Source organism: Loxodonta africana, chromosome 4 (genome assembly GCF_030014295.1).
Source record: "Loxodonta africana isolate mLoxAfr1 chromosome 4, mLoxAfr1.hap2, whole genome shotgun sequence".
Classification (NCBI taxonomy): Eukaryota; Metazoa; Chordata; class Mammalia; order Proboscidea; family Elephantidae; genus Loxodonta; species Loxodonta africana.
In genome coordinates this window covers 80,694,140-80,709,808 of record NC_087345.1, presented here as the reverse complement: position 1 = coordinate 80,709,808, position 15,669 = coordinate 80,694,140, and the positions used below count along the sequence as shown (strand labels likewise).

At 41.6% G+C, this 15,669-nt stretch overlaps 1 protein-coding gene and 2 non-coding genes across 3 annotated transcripts; all 3 read right to left on the bottom strand.

The window, feature by feature from the left end:
* Positions 1-243: 243 nt before the first annotated feature.
* ATP5F1B (ATP synthase F1 subunit beta) lies at positions 244-5,785 on the bottom strand. The gene is made up of 10 exons (XM_003405135.4): positions 5,636-5,785; positions 4,982-5,164; positions 4,545-4,719; positions 3,888-4,009; positions 3,476-3,660; positions 2,776-2,934; positions 2,551-2,673; positions 1,668-1,880; positions 918-1,119; positions 244-500 (listed from the first exon to the last, which is right to left on the bottom strand). Exons 1-10 carry the CDS (start codon positions 5,760-5,762, stop codon positions 403-405), a joined length of 1,587 nt encoding a protein of 528 aa, XP_003405183.1. The 5' UTR covers positions 5,763-5,785; the 3' UTR covers positions 244-402.
* Positions 3,745-3,815, bottom strand: LOC111748485 (small nucleolar RNA SNORD59). The gene has a single exon (XR_002784202.1). It is a non-coding gene; the product is annotated as a small nucleolar RNA SNORD59 (small nucleolar RNA).
* On the bottom strand, positions 4,839-4,913 carry LOC111748486 (small nucleolar RNA SNORD59). The gene has a single exon (XR_002784203.1). It is a non-coding gene; the product is annotated as a small nucleolar RNA SNORD59 (small nucleolar RNA).
* Positions 5,786-15,669: the final 9,884 nt, after the last annotated feature.

Sequence of the window (15,669 nt, the reverse complement as noted above, 5' to 3'; positions counted from 1 at the left end):
ACCTTAGCCCTACTATTAAGATATTACCCACAGAAAAGCCTCACAAAACCTACAGTTGTCTTTTAGTCCAAGAGAATGATTTTTTTGATGACCAAATTCATGGTCTACTTTGTGCTAAAAACTGTTTCTTGTGGCCCCTCTAAAAATTTCACTGTCAAAAACTTCAGTGTTGGCTGTGTTGTCAATAAAGGAAAAGGAAATATTTAAGCATTTAGTGTATCTCCCCAGAAAAGCAGACAGATCTGAGGGATGTACATTTTATTGGAAACCTTAAATACTCTTTAGACAGAACACAACGTCTTCAAACAAGGCTCTCATGTGGCCTACACAGAAAACTGAAGCTTTTTGGATTTGGGGCAAGGAGATGAAGGGCATGGTGGACAGTATGCCCAAGGGACCCCCTCAGGAATGCTCTTCAGCCAGCTTATCAGCTTTTGCCACAGCTTCTTCAATGGGTCCCACCATATAGAAGGCCTGCTCTGGGAGATGATCATATTCACCTAGATGGGGGGGGGGGGCGGAAAAAAAACTAATGAGAAGTGGAGGGATGTCAGTTTTCTGCAGTATATACACACATATATCTCATCCATTAAGGCTAAGGGTCGGAATGAGATGAATTCACATCATCTAATAAATCTCAATGCCCCCCCTCCCCAAAATCAAATTTACCCGGACACATGACACGGTATGAATTAAGAATAGTCTGGAGCCAGGCAATCTAGGTTACAAATTCTTGCACTCTACTTCGGTTGTGTGGCATCAGGATGGTTATGCAAACTTCTCTGTCCTCATTTGCAAAGTAAGACAATAGTGCTTATAAGGTTGTTTTAATTCATTTTGAACACGCAGAAAACATTCAAGATTTAAATTTCGGCTTCTCTGCCATTCTACGTTCACCTTTGTACTCAAACTCTCACCTGCTAAAATCTGCTGAAATCCTTTGATGGTCTCCTTCAGGGGTACCAGCTTCCCCAGGTGACCTGTGAAGACCTCAGCAACCTGGAATGGCTGAGACAAGAAACGCTGTATTTTCCTAGCACGGGACACAGTCAACTTGTCTTCCTCAGAGAGTTCATCCATGCCCAGGATAGCAATGATGTCCTGAAGAGATTTGTAGTCCTTTGAGAAAAAAGAGGCCTGAGTAAATATTCACATTCCTTTAATTTGGACAAAAAAACTAATGGTTAATATCACTTTACATTCACACTGAGCTTTGTACAAAGCATGTTAGCACCTTAATTCTCAAGTGAGACAAGCTAGTTAAGAGGGGAAATTACATACTCAAGAATCTTAAGGGCTCTCAGCCAATATCAGCAATTTGTTTCTTAGCCCGGTACTATTAGAAAAAACCTGGTTCCAAAGGTTAAGCACCTGGAAACCCAAGAGACCTCGTTAGTACTCACTGGAAACCGTGGGTCTCACCTTTCCTTTTCCCCAAGCAAATCACTGGGAAATACCTAGTACTAATAGCCCCCGGAGTCCTGGTGGTACAGTGGTTACGATCTTGGGCTGCTAACCAAAAGGTCGGCAGTTGGAATTCACCAGCCACTCCCTGAAAGCCCTATGGGGCAGTTCCACCCTATCCTATAGGGTCGCTATGAGTTGGAATGCCCCCAAATCCCCTCTTTATGATTTTATGGCCACTGATCTCACAAAGCAATACTCACCTGTAGTATCTTTTGCACCCCACGAGCAACATCATAATGCTCGCTGCCAACAATGTTGGGATCCATGATGCGAGAGGTGGAATCTAGAGGATCCACAGCTGGGTAGATGCCCAGCTCAGCGATAGCACGGGACAGCACAGTGGTAGCATCCAAATGAGCAAAGGTAGTGGCTGGAGCAGGGTCAGTCAAGTCATCAGCAGGCACATAGATAGCCTAAAGTGAACCAAGAATCCATGAAGAGCACCAGGAAGCAAAGTCATTCTACTCAAGCCATCCCCTTTTCTGACTACCTCTCCTCCATCATCTCTATCTTCTTAGCATTCAAAAGTCCACCTCTAAACAGTCCTTTTCACTCCTAGCACCTGCTAAGTGAGTTTATACATTATCTGGCCCCTCTCCAGGCTGTGATGGAAGAATTCTCATTGTCATTCCTTTTCACCATCCTACATTTCGGTCTCTTGTAATGGTACCCACTTTTAGAATTAAAACAAAACAAACTCCCCACACCCCACTAATAGCTATGGAAACGAATTATGGAAAGTTACTCTAATTTAGCCTCTTTTTTATATATACATAGACACACACACTATACATATTTGAAAATTTGTAGTATATTAACATAGTACATAAAGCTCACTTTCCATGGAGCTCCAGACTTCAGTTTTATGATCTAAATTTACATCCATATCCTCAATTATTTTTAATGAGTATAATTTAACCTTGTAGGGTCTTTGGCATGCCCATACTGAATTGTACACATTATTCTGGGGGAGTTCATGAACCTTAGGTTAAGATTCCATTTGAGACGTAAGTAACTAGGTTTTATGTCTCGCTCTACATGCTTTTATACAAATTAGACCTTCATCCATTTAATTTTTCTTACCTGTACAGAGGTGATAGATCCCTTCTTGGTGGTGGTGATTCTTTCCTGCATGGTACCCATGTCAGTAGCCAGGGTAGGCTGATAGCCCACAGCAGATGGGATTCTGCCCAATAAGGCAGACACCTTAACAACAAAAAAAGGAAGAACCAAGATCTTTGTATCTTTACCCTAATCTGCATTATTCCATAGAATGGTTAAATGAATCCTCTCAAGCCTTCTTCTTACCTCTGAGCCAGCCTGGGTGAAGCGGAAGATGTTATCAATAAACAGCAGTACATCTTGACCTTCTTGGTCTCTGAAGTATTCAGCCACAGTCAATCCAGTCAAAGCTACTCGTGCACGTGCACCAGGTGGTTCATTCATTTGACCATATACCAGTGCTACCTGTGGTAGTCGTATACCATCAGAAAACCTGGTAGAGGAGTATGGCAGCCAAATTCCCAAGGTCCCCAAATCAGTGAGAATACCTTTCTCAGAAGGTATCAACTGTTTTTGCTCCCAAGTTTCTTTTCCCTATTTGAAATGTGGTTCAAAACAACACACAAATAATATCTTATGTTACTGAGGCAAAATTCCTGTATAGGAAGGAAATAATACTTCTAAGTAAGTGAAAAGCACAAATATGGTTATCCAAGATAGGCATATGAACCACCTCCGAATCTCTGCCCAAAATTAGCTTTCAACTGATGGGACTATCTACCAAAAAGAAAGTCTGGAAACATAATCTAATATCAAAAAAAAAAAAAAAAAAAGTGCACTAGTATATTAGAAGTTGGGGAGAAACAATGACAAGCATTTCCACCGTAGGTCCTGGTAGGTTGTAGGTTCTAAAATAAGAACATAAAACATGGCTTCAGCTGGCAATATAGTCAACTGCAAGGGTTTCCTGGCACAACCAGCAACTACTATGTGGACACTGGCTCACCTTGGAAGTAGCATCTTTTAAGTTGATAACACCAGACTCAATCATTTCATGGTATAAGTCATTGCCCTCACGGGTCCTCTCACCAACACCAGCAAACACAGAGTAACCACCATGGGCTTTGGCGACATTGTTGATTAATTCCATGATCAGTACTGTCTTACCAACTCCAGCACCACCAAAAAGCCCTGGGAGAGATTGAGAAGAAAGAACAGTTAAGTTTTGCATTCCCAAATAAGCAAACTTCAAAGAAAATTTGATTCTATCTTTTCCCTTCTCAGGAATGGCATCTGGCTTCAGCAAACTCAGAAGAACGAAAGTCAGAAGCTACTCATCAGCAAGGGATAGACCCCAATACCCACATAATTTTTCCTTAACGTTAGGCTTGGAAAATATGTACCCACCACTAACATACCAATTTTGCCACCCTTGGCATAGGGAGCCAGCAAATCCACAACCTTGATACCAGTAACCAGAATTTCCTGCTCAACACTCATCTCCACAAACTCAGGAGCCTCAGCATGAATAGCAGCAAATCTGTTAAGGTAGGAGGAAAAAATCAGTGTATTTCCTTTGTTGAAAGTGACTGCTGACTAGTCTTAAAAGTTCCTCTCAAGTCCAACCCTTTACTCACTTTCTCACACTCCGCAACTCCCACATTCAACATTCTACATAAGTTGTCATCTCATCGGTATCTAGCCTGACTGTCCGCAACAAACAGAACTTCATTATCAGGAAGCAGTAATCTCACTGACAACTTTAACTGACAAAAATTTTTTTTACTGAGTCCTTACTTAACAGCATTTCTTCACACACCAAAAGGAAGCAGACCTGCAAGTTTCAGAAACTCCACAACTTAAGCCACTGATACTAAAACACTGTTAAATTAGAACTTCCAGCATCCTTAATTTCTTCAGAAGAAATTTCATTATGAGATTTTAATAACTGAACGAATCAGTGTTGTCAGTATTCTCTGCAGGGAAATTCTGCTCTACCAGGTGTCACCTTCATGTATAAAACTGTAAGAAAAAGCAGTCCCTTTGTGTAGAGATACGACAAGAGAAATACTCACTGTTTGGTTTTGATGGGACCTCTCTCATCAATAGGTTCTCCAATGACGTTCATGATTCTGCCTAAGGTCTCAGGACCAACAGGAATTTTGATTGGTGCACCAGAATCCAGGACTTTCTGGCCTCTAACCAAGCCTTCAGTGCCATCCATAGCAATGGTCCTTACTGTACTTTCACCTGTTAGATGAAGGTACTGAAGTTATACATAAAAACAAGTTGGTTTCATTTTATTTAATGAACTGTTTTTTTTTTTTTTTTTTTTGTAGCTGACATGAAAGACTACATCAACCAAGACTCCTTCTCAGAACCTAAATGTGGCTTCAACAAATTCAGAAGAACGAAAGTCATTTTGGTTAAATCATCATAGAAGGGACACAGCTTGGTTTTTGGGATATCTGGGTTAAAAATCACTTTACTGTTCTTAACAAACTCTACTTACCCAAATGCTGAGCCACCTCCAAAACCAGCCTGGTCTCCCTGCCTTGCACTTCCAGGGCATTTAGGATGGGGGGCAGTCCCTCATCAAACTGGACGTCCACCACAGCACCGATGACCGCAACGATGCGCCCGGTGGCGACGCCTGCCTTTGGTGAAGGAGATGTTTGCGCCGCATAGTCTCTGCCTAAGGGACAAAGAGACAGCGGAAGGAGTTGGGGTGAGGACGGCTAAAGGAAATCGGGAGGCCCGACTTTATGCCATGAGGAGACGTGGATTCGCCCCAGGCCTGGCCTTCCGCTTGCACGGAAGGCGTGTCCAAAGGGACACCCAAGCAGCAGCCCAGGAAGTGCCTGCAAGGCCTTCCCATTCTCATACACCAACCCCCATTATTCGAGAGCTCGGTGCCTATTTCTTGGGAAGGTTTACGCACTTGCCCTCACTTTTTCGTCACACAGCGCCCTTCCCCCAATATGGGGTAATGAGGTCGAAGAACGGTCCCAAGGGCGACCTGTTCTTGTTCCCCCTCCATTAGAGGGCAGGGCGCTGCCCTTGGCATCCTTCTAGCACCAAGGATTCCTTAGGCCTGAGCGACAATCGGACCCTGGCTCAAGGTCATGGCGCGAAATTAGTCCAGGTCCTAGAGGGAGGCACTTACCAGGCTGGAGCGCTGCCGGGGCTGACCGCAGCAAGAGCTGGGCTTGGGGCAGCGACGCTGACGGGCTGAGTCCCCGCAAGGCCCCAGAGACCGAAGCAGCGGCAACACGACCCACAAGCCCCAACATGGCGGCGACTGGGTGGTGACTGAGCCCCACAGCTGCCTCCGCCGCCAACTCCCCGGCAGTTAGGGCGAGGTCTAGTCTACTGTAGGCATGTCTATTGGAGGAATTTGCTGCTCATCATTGTCAACGCTGCTTCTATAGGTTAGTAAATTATCATACTCTCATCCGTTGGTTAGAAAGAGTGCTAATCTGCGATTCCTTTTTTTCATTGGATAATGTCAAGCTAGGGGCAACCCTCTGAGCCTCCAAACATAATTGGACCATAGAGATGTCAGTTGGAGAGAGTGCTTGACGGAACTGCATTTAGTAAAGAGGCCGAGTTCCTGTTGGGAAGCACGTGGGCTGTCTTTGGCTGTCCTTGGGCTTTTTGCTTAGATTAGGACCTTGAGCTGGTTTAACTATTACGGAGGGGAGGGGAGGGGCGGACGCGGGTGAGGGAGGTGGTAGCGTCATGAAGCATCACCGAGGGTGACCTTGACGGAGCCTGGAGCCTTCTCTAGAGTCAAACCACGGTGTTTGTTTTGTAGTGAAATTGGAAACTTCCGGGCGGTTTAGCAAGTTAGGGACCCCAGCAGAATCTTTATTACTTCATTACTATATAATGTAACCAGTCATTTAGCAAATGTGTGATAGGCATTGAGGAAACAGATAAATAAGACTCAAGGCCTTTTAATGAGAGACAGGTGAGCAAAGAATGCAACTAAGTGTGATGGGCCTTACTTCCCACCCCCCTCAAAAAAAAAAAAAACAACACCCCGTTGACGTGGAGTGGAATCGATTCCAACTCATAGCGACCATATAGGACAGATGGTTTCGACAGTTATATTCTGTCCTATCGACTCGACGGCACTGGGTGGGTTTTGATAGGGTTTCGATGGCGCCGGGTTTTTTGCGGGGGGGGCTGGGTACAGGATTTCCAGGGAGCAGCTGGTAGATTCCAACTGCCGACATTTTGGTTAGCAGCCTAGCGCTTAAACCCTGCACGCCTCCAGGGCTGTGGGCCCCTAGTTAGTGTAGAATAAAATGGGGGCACGAGGGAGGTGGTAATTGAAGCAATACTGATTGACCTGTTAGAAATGTGAATAGAAATTCCCAGGGTAAAGAAAGAACAAAGAGCGTTTATTTCAAGCACACGTTTTGCATGAAACTTCATGTTCCTTTTGTGGAACTGCGGGTTGGTTAGAGGTAAGGAAGGTAAGAATGAGGGTAGTAAAGAAATGAGACTAGAATAAGAGGCAGGAGCCAAATCTTAAAGGACTTTAGGTGGGAGTGGGGGCCAGGCAGGGGTAGGTGTGTGGAAGTGTTCCTTTCACATAAAAAAAAAAAAAATCACATAGGAGTATGGAAAATCACAATAAACAGGACATCTTTTTCTATAGTACTGATTTTATTCCAAGATGTTTGGGAGCAGGGGGAAATCCTTAATCTTCCTATTAGGAGAAACGTGAATATATAAAATAGTACCTAAGGAGTCTGTATCTCCAGACTTTCTCCAACTAGGCCCCATTAACTAATTTTTCTGCATGATAGTGTTTGGCAGTGGGGAGCTATAGGGAAGATAATGTTAAATTTGAAGTGCCTATGGTAATCCTGCATAATAAGAGGGAAGGAATCCAAGAAAACAGCAACGTGTAAGGAGCAGGTAGAAAAAAAGGAACCAAAAAAGAACTGAGCAGAGAAGTGAGAATATAGCATTTAGAATCAAGGAAGGAAAATGTCAAGGAGAACGTGGTCAACAATAACAATCACGTAAAGATCCTGTAAAATGAGGGCTGGAAAGAATTGGGTTTGGCAAGTAGGAATTTATTCAGTGGTGGAATAGGGTCAAAGGTAATTTCAGTGGGCTGAATCAAAACATGGGGTATCCATTTTTTATTCATGGCCTGTGTCCTTACCATTACACAGGGCAGCATCTGAGTTAACAAACAAAAAACAAACCTGTTGCTTTGCCATTGAGTCAGTTCTGACTCATGGAGACCCGTTATGTATCAGTGTAGAACTGTGCTCCATAGGGCTTTCTTGGCTATAATCTTTTACGGAAGCAGATCACCAGGCCTTTCTTTTGCAGCATCACTGGGTGGGTTCAAAGGCCAACCTTGAGGCTAGTAACCCATTGAGGTCAAGTCAATTCCAACTCCCAGTGACCTTATAGAAGCGGCTGGTGGATTCAAACTGCTGACTTTTTCTTAGTTAACAAATAGATACCCATATATTTCACATGCCTTCTGGGTCCTCACTATTAGAGCTGAAGTTTCTCTAAATAGACTAGAGTACTTAAGAGTACTGCCACTGGAGCCAGACTGGTTAAATTTTGTCTTTACCACTTACTACCTGTGTATTGGGCAAATTATTTAGTCTTCCCGTACAGCAGTTTCCTCGTCTATAAAATGAGGATGATCTCACAGGATTGTTTTGAGGATGAGTAGATTATATGAAAGAAGCACTTAGAAGTGTCTGGCACTTAGCACTAGATATGCTTTTAGCTATTATTTTTACTTACTCTTGAATTACTATTAAGATCTCGTTCAATCCATTCATCAGTTTGTGCATCTCAAGCATTGAATGAGCAGAGTCAGAGCTATTGTGCCCTCAAAAACATAATAAAGAACAAATACTGTTTGGGATTATTTTTACTCTACAAAGAATCAGCTGCTTTAAAAAAGGAATCTTAGAAAAAGAATCCTTTGTGTTTCAATGTAAACTAGTCATTTGTGAGCGTTTATTCCTTATCCATGGCCTTAACCGTTTCTGACGTAAAAAAAGGATAATTTTATATTGAAGCCAAGGAGATCCAAGTGTTTCTCCCCTTTTGCTTCATCAAGACTTAATCTTGAGAACTTTGGTATTGTACCACCACTTTTGGCCTTGGCCAAATTGGAGTGTTATTAACCATAAAACATATTTACACTGACACTTGACTTAACCTGGATTTCAAAGGAAATACTTTCACATGAATTTCCAGGTAACTGAAGCTCATCACTTTTCAAAATGTTATCACATGTATCTTTGCCCTGTTAGTGGACTAGCAAGTAATTTAACTTCTTGAACATTTGAGTTATTCATTAAGCAAATGTTTGTATCACATTGCAATGCTAGATGCTTTCAGTGTCACCGAAGTGGGTGTACAGAGCTATTTCTCCATAATGAGACCATTATGCTAGAGTTTGTGAGCTTTTAATTTTTCCTACTCCTTCGTTGACAATGATTGACCTCAGCAACTTCTCCTCCCCCTCTTCTGAAACCATAGCCTGTTAAAAGTTTATTAAGAAAACGTTCTACATCCCACTTTGGTGAGTGATGAGTGGGGTCTCAAAAGCTAGCAAGGGGCCATCTAATCTACATCAGTTGGTCCCGACCCACTTGGAGCAAAGTAAAATGAAGAACACCAAAGACACAAGGAAAAAATTAGCCCAAAGAACAAAAAGGGCCACATAAACCAGATACTCCATCAACCCAAGACCAAAAGGACTAGATGGTGCCCAGCTACCACCAATGACTGCCCTGATTGGGAACACAACAGACAGTCCCTGATAGAGCATGAAAAAAGTGAGATGGAGAACTCCAATTCCAGTGAAAAGACCAGACTTAATGGTCTGACTGAGACTGGAGGAACCCCAGAAGACTTGGCCCCTAGACTGTCTGTTAACCCAGGACTAAAACTTTCCCGAAGCCAACTCTTCAGACAAAGATTAGACTGGACTATAAGACATAAAACGATACTTGTGAAGAGTGTGCTTCTTAGTTCAAGTAGATACAAGAGACTAAATGTGCAGCTTCTGCCCGGAGGCAAGGTGAGAAGGCTGAAAAGGACCAGAGCTGGTTGAATAGACATGGGAAATCCATGGCGGAAAGAGAGGAGTGTACTGACAATTATAGGGGTAGCAACTAGGGTTGCATAACAATGTGTATATAAATTTTTGTATGAGAAACTAACTTGAGCTGTAAACTTTCATTTAAAGCACAATTAAAAAAAAAAAAAAAACTTTCCAAACTACCACATAGTGATAACAATTGTCATTTTAGGAGTTGCATAATATTCTAGCCAAGTATTTAATTGTGCCATAATTCAGCAAATCATTCCCTTTCTATTGGATGTTTAAGCAGTTTCTGTATTTTTAGTTGCTTAAGAACTTGGTATATTAAAAAAAAAAAAGGATAACCTGTTAAATTTATAAGTAATGCTGTCTAAAATAAGTTGATTAGTTTAGATTAAGATAGGTCTTAAGTCATTCTGAACAAATAATGTCATTTTAGAGTCCTACTTCATATTTCTTGATTGAAACCCAGTTTAATTCTCAGGTGGTAGTTTAGATGTCACCTTGAAGACTAAGGTGCACCTGAGCCAAGCTATGGTATTTTCAATCACATCATATGCATGTGAAAGTTGAACAATGAATAAGGAAGACCGAAGAATTGACGCCTTTGAATTGTGTTGGCGAAGAATACTGAATATACCATGGAGTGCTGAAGGAACGAATAAATCTGTCTTGGAAGAAGTACAGCCAGAATGCTCCTTAGAAGCGAGGATGGCGAGACTGCATCCTACATACTTTGGACATGTTGTCAGGAGGGATCAGTCCCTGGAGAAGGACATCATGCTTGGCAGAGTACAGGGTCAGCAGAAAAGTGGAAGACCCTCAATGAGGTGCATTGACACAGTGGCTGCAACAATGAGCTCAAGCGTAACAATTGTGAGGATGGCTCAGGACGAGGCAGTGTTTCGTTCTGTTGTGCCTAGGGTCGCTATGACTCGGAACTGACTCAATGGTACCTAACAACAAACAACAATTTTATCTAAAATGTAAGTTATTTTTCATGGGACAAAGAAACCATGTAGACCTTTTTTTTTTTAAGGAGATATTAATTCCAAATGGCTACACCCTGTAAGTTATGACTGAAAACCTCACCAATTTTGTCTTAAGAGGGTATTGCATTTTCCACCAACTATACCTCTTTATTGGGAACCCTGGTGGTATAGTGGTTAAGAGTTACATCTGCTAACCAAAAGGTTACCTCTTTATTACCACCATCCACACTGGTCTTTTCTCAGGTCCTTCCAGTACTCTGGTAATTTGGTAGAATGTCCTGTCTCTACCACATTTCTTCTTTTTCGTGTTTTTGGTGAAAGTTTATACAGCAAGTTAGGTTCCCATTTGACATTTTCCACACAAATTGTTCAGTGACATCTGTTACATTTTTCACAATGTGTCAACATTCACTTTGTGTTCTGGTTGTTCCATTTCCGGTACTTCCTTATCTTCTCATCTTTGCTTGAGAGTAAAGCCCTTTTGGTCTCATACAGATTTTTTTTTTTGTAACGCACCATTTTTATGGGTAATATCCTTTGTTTTGCGTGCTGCTCAGCTATTTCAATAAAGAGGTGATCTCGGGATAGTTTCCATTCAAGGTTTAAAGAATATCGCAGGGCGAAAGTCTTAGGGAGTCCTCTGGTCTCAACTGGTCCAGTTAGTCTGGACTTTTTTAAGAATTTTTTTGTGTTGTACATTTTTCTCCCATTCTATCCAGGACCATCTATCGTGACCCTGGACAGAGCGGTCACTGGGGTCCACCACCTTTTTTTTTTAATTGTGCTTTAGGTGAAAGTTTACAGCTCAATTTCTCATACAAAAATTTATACACATATTGTGACATTAGTTGCAATCCCCACAACGTGACAGCATACTCCCTTTCCACTGTGGGCTCCCTGTGTCCTTTCAACCAGTTCCATTCCCTTCCAGCCTTCTCATCCGGTCTCTGGACAGGAGACGCCCATTCGGTCTCATGTATCTGATTGAACTGGTTAGTGGGTATCTGATTGAACTGGGAAGCACACTCCTTCCGTGTACTATTTTTGGATTTACAATCCTAGCGAATCCTTGTCTGAAGAGTGGGCTTCGGGAATGGTTTCAGTACCAGGTTAACAGAGCATCCGGAGGCCAGTTTCAGGGGTTCCTCAATCAAGACCATCAAATCTGGTCTTTTTACTAGAATTGGAGTTCTGCTCCACCCAGGACTCTCCGTTGTCTTCCCTGTCAGGACTGTCATTGGTGGTAGCTGGGTTCCATCTAGTTCTGATTTTAGGCTGACTGAGCCTCTGGCTAATATTTTCCTTGTGTTTTTGGTTTTCTTCATTCTCTTTTGCTCCAGCTGGGCTGGGACCAATTGATGCATTTCAGGCTGCTTGCAAGTTTCTAAGACCCCAGATGCCACTCCCCAAACTGGCATGCAAGACATTTTCTTAATCAACTTTGTTATGCCAATTGACCTAGACGTTCCCGGAACCTATGGCCCCCAGGACCCAGCCCCAGCTACACTGTCCTTCAAAGTGTTTGGATATGTTCAGGAAACAAGTTTTGCTTTGGTCCAGTTGTGCAGACCTCCCCTGTATTGTGTTCTTCCTCCTCCCTCTGCAACCTCATAACCATCAGAGTGCTTTCTTCTGCATTTAAAACTTTGAGTTCTTATAATGGTAGTCTCATACAGTAGTTTGTCCTTTTGTGACTAATATCACTCAGCATAATGCCCTCCAGATTCATCCAAGTTGAGATATTTCGAGGGATTCATCATTGTTCCTTATCACTGTGTAGTATTTCATTGTGTATATATACCATTTTTTTGTTTTACCTATTTGTCTGTTGATGGGCACCTAGGTTGTTTCCATCTTTTTGCTATTGTGAACGATGCTGCAACGAACATGGCTGTGCATTATGTCTATACGTATGATGGCTCTTAATCTACCACATCTTGACAATCACCCTGTGTGATTTCAAATTCCATGAAAATATTCTATTCCATACTGTAGCTTCAGAGCTCTCTAACCTCAACTCCAATCACTTTCACATTTCATTCTCAGCAACCTATTTCCAACTTAATCATCCTCAAGTGTCCTACCTCAAAAACCCATTATTCTCTGACAATTTTGGAGTGCTTTTGTCTTTTTGGAAACCCTGGTGGCGTAGCGGTTAAGTGCTACAGCTCTTAACTTAGAGGTCGGCAGTTCGAATCCACCAGGAGCTCCTTGGAAACTACGGACGGGGCAGTTCTACTGTGTCCTATAGGGTCGCTATGAGTCGGAATCGACTCGAAGGCAGTTTTTTTTTTTTTTTTGTCTTTTTAAAAATTACACAATACATTCTAGGAGTAAGATTCTAAGTTGTTTCACCATTACTTCCAAAATCCCACTGCCCTTCCCAAAATAATCACTGAAATGTTTTGCATATACCCCCCTTGCTTTCCATATACACATTTCATATACACATTATGTACACATTCCCATTTTTAAAAAACCTAGAGAAATTAAGTTTCCTGATATTGTTTTGGGGAACTTTCTGTATCAGCACATTTACATTCACTGTATTATGACTACATATTATTATGCCATAGCAAGAATGTGTAGTAACTTATTTTAACTATTCACCTATTGTCATTTAGGTTGTTTCAAACTGCTATTACATGCAATGCTGAATGGGGAAAACAAAACCCGGGAAACCTGTATGCCACATCCCTGTGTATACCGTCTAGATAACAGATTCCTGCAACTACTATATGCAGTTAAATGAGATTCTACCAAATTGACTTCGCCATCTTCTTCATTTACCAGGTTCCCAGCATCCTTAACAAAACTTTAATGACATTTTATTTACTTTTCTCTAATTGCTGCTAAGATGCAGTAATTTTCATGCTTATTGGCCATTTGTATTTTTTTTTCAGTTAACTTTCACCCATTAAAAAAAAAAATTGGCTTGTCATGACTAAGTGTCCTCCAGATGTTTTTTCTTGTTACTTTAACTTATGTGAACTTGTAATTTTTAATAAGCTCAATTTTTTTCTTTGTAGCTTCTAGATTTTGTACCATCTTTAGGATACCCCACGTCACCTTAGGCTAGTAATGATTTTTTTCAGTGAGTGGGCCAGAAACCACCTGCCTCAGAATCGTCTAAATCTGCACTATCCAATATGGTAGTCGCTAGCCATACAAGGCTATTTCATAAAATTTCAGTTCCTCTGTTCCATTAATCACATTTCAGCAACTCAATAGCTCTATGTGGTTAGCAGCTACTCTCAGTATACACACTACTTCATCACAAAATGTCCCGTTGGACAGGGCCGATATCTCAGCAGGACTAGCTGAATCAGAATCTACATTTTAGATACAAAGCAGTGGTTGTCACACTTCAGCATACATCTAAATCACCTGGAGGGCAACTGGATTCCACTCTCCCAAGTTTCTGATTTAGGTTTGGGGGCCCAGAGTTATTATTTTTAAGTTCCTAAGTGAAGTTGATGTCGCCAGTCCAAGGACCACACTTTGAGAAACAGTTCTCAACTGTCAGTTAAACTGCAAATCCTTGTGTTCCATCTAGACCAAGCTGCATCTCAAAGGTTGGGTCCTAGGTATTCACATTATCACAAACTGCCCCATGATTCTGGTAGTTCAGGAACACCTGGATTCAACATAAGCCACAGGGGTATACGAATATGGAAGGAACTAGAGGTAGGAAGCTGATCAGTTTTAAGAACAAAGTAATGATTGAGAGTTGATGCCATGAAGCTGTTTACTGTTAGCAGCTTTACGTTTCTCTTGGCTCCTTATGATTACAAGACATAGCTATGGAATGGGTTGCTGGAGTATGCAAGTAAAGGTGATTGAAGTTGAGATTAAGAAATTTAGAGTTCTCAGTAAGTTCTTCACATGAACAATGAAATTATCCAGGCTGACAGTACAACCTGTAAGCAAGGACATGATCTGGTTATTTTTGTCACAAAAGCCCTCTTGGACCACCTACATATCTGTCTCTCCAGATACCCCTGCTAGTGAGTACCCTTTGTCTTTTACCATTTGACGGATTACACTATCTTGTTTCCTCACCTCCAGACTCACAAACATTCCCCACTGTATGACTGGTATTTCTGAAGAGCATTCATTCAACAAGTATTTACTGTCTTCACCACATCAGGTACTGTGCTAAGTATTAGAGCTGTAGTGACAGGTAATGCCTTATACTCTTTCTGGCAGAACACTGAACCTGAGATCTGCTAGACCTCTCTAATAGAGTTAAAGAGATCAGATACCACGCACAAGGCTTGGTACCTGAGTGAGCAATAAGGGATGAAGAAATCATGTTTACACGTTCAAACACAAAACACAGGTTTTAAAAATTACGAAAACCTTACAAGACAGGATGGAATGAGAAATCCACCAAGCTGTACTTTGTTAATGTCACAAACTTAATAGCTGGTAGTTGGCTACTGAGTCCATAACAAATCTTTAACTTCCAGAACTGATATACAAAAGTAGTTTTTCAAGAGCATGTAAGGGTTTTTGAACATTTTCCTCCCAAAGCTAAGAACTACGCTACACATCAGTCATGCTGATTTCTTTTGGCATGGTTCAGAAAAGTCTTAAAAAAAAAAAAAAAAGTTCAAGTATGCATCCGAATGTTGAAAAATCTAGGGCTTTGATGAAATTGGACCAGAACAGGACCTTAAGAGGACCAGAACTCAAGCTATACTTCTATAACAAAACAACGTTGCATGTCAAGTGTTGCTATGCCCTCAGCCTCTGAAAGTAGGAAGGTTTTCTAGCTGTAGCATTTAAGAAAATGGTTTTAAATACCATTCTTAACAGCCATACAGCAAACAAGGGAAGGGGAGAAGATGGCATTTTCCTCCTCTAAATCCCCATAACACCCCATACATACCTATTACTGCACTTTTCTCATCTATCAAGTTTGTTTTTTAGTGTTTGTCCCCTAGCCTATCTTGTGAGCTCTGAGCACAGCAATCACCTGAAGGATGAATCTTGGTATCCCAGAACTTAAGACTGCCTGGAACATAGGTCCTTAATAAATATCTGATATGAACAAGCGCTGAAATGTGAGGCATTTCTATGTTATGACAAATACAAAAG

Bases quoted from the DNA above. Each gene is read 5' to 3' on its own strand.
- ATP5F1B (XM_003405135.4), bottom strand. From the start codon at position 5,762: ATGTTGGGGCTTGTGGGTCGTGTTGCCGCTGCTTCGGTCTCTGGGGCC. The intron at 2,935-3,475 runs GTGAGCCAGTGT...CGACTACCACAG, and splicing joins TAAAAGATGCTACTTCCAAG to GTAGCACTGGTATATGGTCA. The intron at 1,881-2,550 runs GTAAGAAAAATT...GGTTCACTTTAG, and splicing joins GATCTATCACCTCTGTACAG to GCTATCTATGTGCCTGCTGA.